General features: G+C 41.0%; 1 protein-coding gene across 1 annotated transcript; it reads right to left on the bottom strand.

Annotated features, from left to right (window-relative positions):
* GPR68 (G protein-coupled receptor 68) lies at nt 1-1,077 on the bottom strand. Its single transcript, XM_010134305.1, has one exon. The coding sequence runs from the start codon at nt 1,075-1,077 to the stop codon at nt 1-3; it is 1,077 nt and encodes a 358-aa protein (XP_010132607.1).
* Between the last annotated feature and the right edge of the window lie 2,252 nt (nt 1,078-3,329).

Raw genomic sequence — 3,329 nt, 5'->3', positions numbered from 1 at the left:
CTATAGGCTGCCCCTGTTAGTTGTGGAGGAGTCTTTCATTCCAATATCATCCTGTGGTATTTGTAATAACCCTGGCTGTTCCTCCTGCTGTGGCCTGTCGGGAGTTTCTGGAGCGTTCAGCGGATAGGATTCCTTCATCTCAACCTTCAGACAGCCTAAACAAGTTAAACAAGAGTCTCGCATCTTGGCAAAGTTTTGGTAAGTGCTTTCACTGGAAAAACAGTACAATACTGGATCAGCAACACAGTTAAAAGTAGTCAACAGGAGAGAAACATGGTAAACATTAAATATTTTCTCAGCAAATGAGCAGTTGTCCTCGAACAAGCTGCGAACCACAAGCAGGATGTGGTATGGTCCAAAGCAAACTAAAAAAATTAAAACAGTGCTTGAAACCAGTCGTTTAATTTGGATTTTCTTCTTCTTTTGAGTGCCGTGACTTTTGTGGACAACTCGTAAAATCCCACAGTAAGAGAAGGCCAGCAGAAAGAAGGGGAAAAGGAAGCCAGCAGAGAAGCGGTAGTAATTGACAAGGTGCTCCCATCTTTTGATGGGGTAATGCTCAAAGCACACCATGTGGCTCTCGGCATCCATACTGATCTCCGCGTGCATAAAGACAAAGCAGCATGTCATTATTTCTTTGGTCCAGATAACAACGCTCACAATCGCAGCAGCCTTCATTGTCCGAAACCGTTGAAACTGAAACGGGTGCACTACTGCAAGATAGCGGTCAATGGAGATGCAGCAGAGGAAACCCACACTGATATAGATGTTCTCATACAAGAGGATGCCACAAATTTTGCACAGCAGCTCATTATAGGTCCAATTGTCATGCTGCAAAACATACTGAAGCCAAAAAGGCAAAGAAAATACGTAGAGCAGGTCTGCTACAGTCAAATTGCAAAGGTAGATACCCAATTCATTCCTAGCCTTGATCTGTAAATACCCATAGTACAGCGACAGGCAGTTAGCTGGCAAGCCTACTATAAATACAAATGTATATACCACAGGGGATAACGTCTGGTGGATATCGTGATTGATAGTGCACTTCTCAGTTGCATTCTCTGTGAAATTCACCATCTTCTACCTCTCCCTGTGTACCATTCATCAGGGTTCCAAATGAAAAGAAGTGAAATTTAAATTCATCCAGTTTCACAAACCTTTAGGCTGAAGTGATGACTTGCTGCAGGACGTTAATAACCTGAAGGTAAAACACATGGAAATCTTCAGAAGGGATACAACCGTCAAATATATAGTACAGTTTTCAGTAAGCTGCCTTCTCCTTGCCCTACATTTCTTACAGTCTTTACAGAAGATAAAGCCTGTCTGGAAAATCATGATTCGTATGAGCAAGTCCTAGTACTTACCAGAAAAGCACCAGAAAATTTCATGTCCAAGAATGCCAAAGCAAATTGCAAGCACTTGTTGCTTTAGCTTTGCAAGTATCTGAAAGATGAAGAAATATCATCTCTTTTGCAGATGAGGCACAAAAGCAGTAATCTGATTTGTCCGTGATGGAAAAAATGTCTGTGGCAAACCAGCAGTCTACTTGGATTTCCTTAGAGGATGCAGGGTGCACAAAAGAGTTGATTTTTAGTTTCCATTTCTTAAATATCCTTTTAGATACAACATACTGTGGAATATGCAGTTCAACCCATCAGGATTAAAAAAAAAAATGGAATTTGTAGCAGTCTTGCTTACATTTATACTTGCAAAGACAACCCTGAGAGCAAGCTGTCTTTCTCTGTTGGAAGGACACTGTCAAAATCTGGTGCAATGTACTCCCCTGTCTCAGTCCTATGGGATATGCTATTACAGTTTCCTTAATTGCCATTGACTCTTCTCAAAAACACTCATTTGCTGTTACTCCATTTGTATCTTTCCTTTTCATCTTCACTGAATATTAATATAATAATTTTCATCTGAAAAATCTTCTATAATCCAAGCACATACCCATACAAACCATTCCTCTACTATACTATTACTATTTAAGACACTTAGAAAAATCACAGCAGGTTAGTACTCAGTTCAACTAGGACAAGTGTCCAGCCTTGAGCCAGCTCTCAAGGATTAAACCCTGGACTAAGCAAAGTATCACAGTCAGCATTTTATCACCTCGCATGATATATTCACATTGGCAAAAATGCTCAGGAGTGGAAAAGAGTGGGGAAACCGTGCCCAGTCTGAAGGAGATGTATGTTTTACCCGACAATGTGGAGCGTATTTCTTTTAATCTCTTCCCAGAAAATGGATGGTTGTAGCATACACTTTAGTAAGACTAATGATTTGTGTCCTCCTGCAGCTTCAGTTAATATGGATTCCAAAGAATACAGCATTATCCAGGGACAAAGATAAAAAGCCTTGTGTCTTTTTCCTGTTTACTATCCTAATTTGTGGTTTTTGTCATCATCTTCTGTCCTGCCTAGGAACATACAATTTTTTCCAAGGCAACCCTCATAAAACATGACCACACTACAGTAAAATTACTGTCAGCTGCAGCATTTGAGGATGTTACTCTCAAATAATTTAATATTTTTTTAAATAGTGGTGGGCTTTACTCCTGTAGAAATTAAAAAGAAAGTAACTTCCTTTAGGCCAGAAAAGAATTGCCTGGCTGAAATAAGTGACCAAACCTGCGAAGACTTTCAGTGTTTCGCTCCAACCAATGTAGCCCAGTCCCACAGAGATCACAGCAAATTTAAGGATACATGTAAATATTTAAGAATTAGAACGTGTTTTTCATTCCTTTGCTTTTCCTCTTTTTCTTACCAACAGACAGAACATCAGCCCCAGTTTTGGTGGAAGTATTCTTGGGGATCTCAGATACCTTTAGCCACAGACCAGGAGGGCAACACAAGCTTAACTCTCTCAAGAACTTCTAACTCCATTGTCCATCTCAACTCGTGTGAAAGACTGGTCAAGTCTAGCACAGTGCCAGCTCTGCTCTCCTGCTCTCACGCAGCTGCTCTGGGGGTTAAGAAGCTCACCCCCCCTACTGCGGGTGGCACAATAGTTAGTACGGACAAATCAAGCACAGCAGAAGAAATGCTACTTAAGGGACCCAGTCACAGATACCTATGGTTCAGTGTGAGGTTTGCTCCAAGAGATTGCCATAACCTTCCCCTGGAATAATGACGGTGATGTTAGCAGTGCCGATGTGTACAGCAGAAATTAATCACTGAAGTTACACACAAATTTCCCAAAGGACTGTTACTTAGGAGCCATTAGCTCTCCTGTAACACTATCCAGTTTCTCAATGGCTTCAAAACCATCGTGTAGCATTTTTATCTACAGGAAATGTGGCTCCACACCCACAAGGACAGTTGAACAGC

The sequence above is a fragment of the Buceros rhinoceros genome, unplaced genomic scaffold (genome assembly GCF_000710305.1).
Source record: "Buceros rhinoceros silvestris isolate BGI_N320 unplaced genomic scaffold, ASM71030v1 scaffold22574, whole genome shotgun sequence".
NCBI lineage: Eukaryota > Metazoa > Chordata > Aves > Bucerotiformes > Bucerotidae > Buceros > Buceros rhinoceros.
This window is presented reverse-complemented; position numbering and strand designations above follow the sequence as displayed.

Coding starts and splice junctions, on each gene's coding strand:
- GPR68 (XM_010134305.1), bottom strand. CDS start 1,077: ATGGTGAATTTCACAGAGAATGCAACTGAGAAGTGCACTATCAATCAC.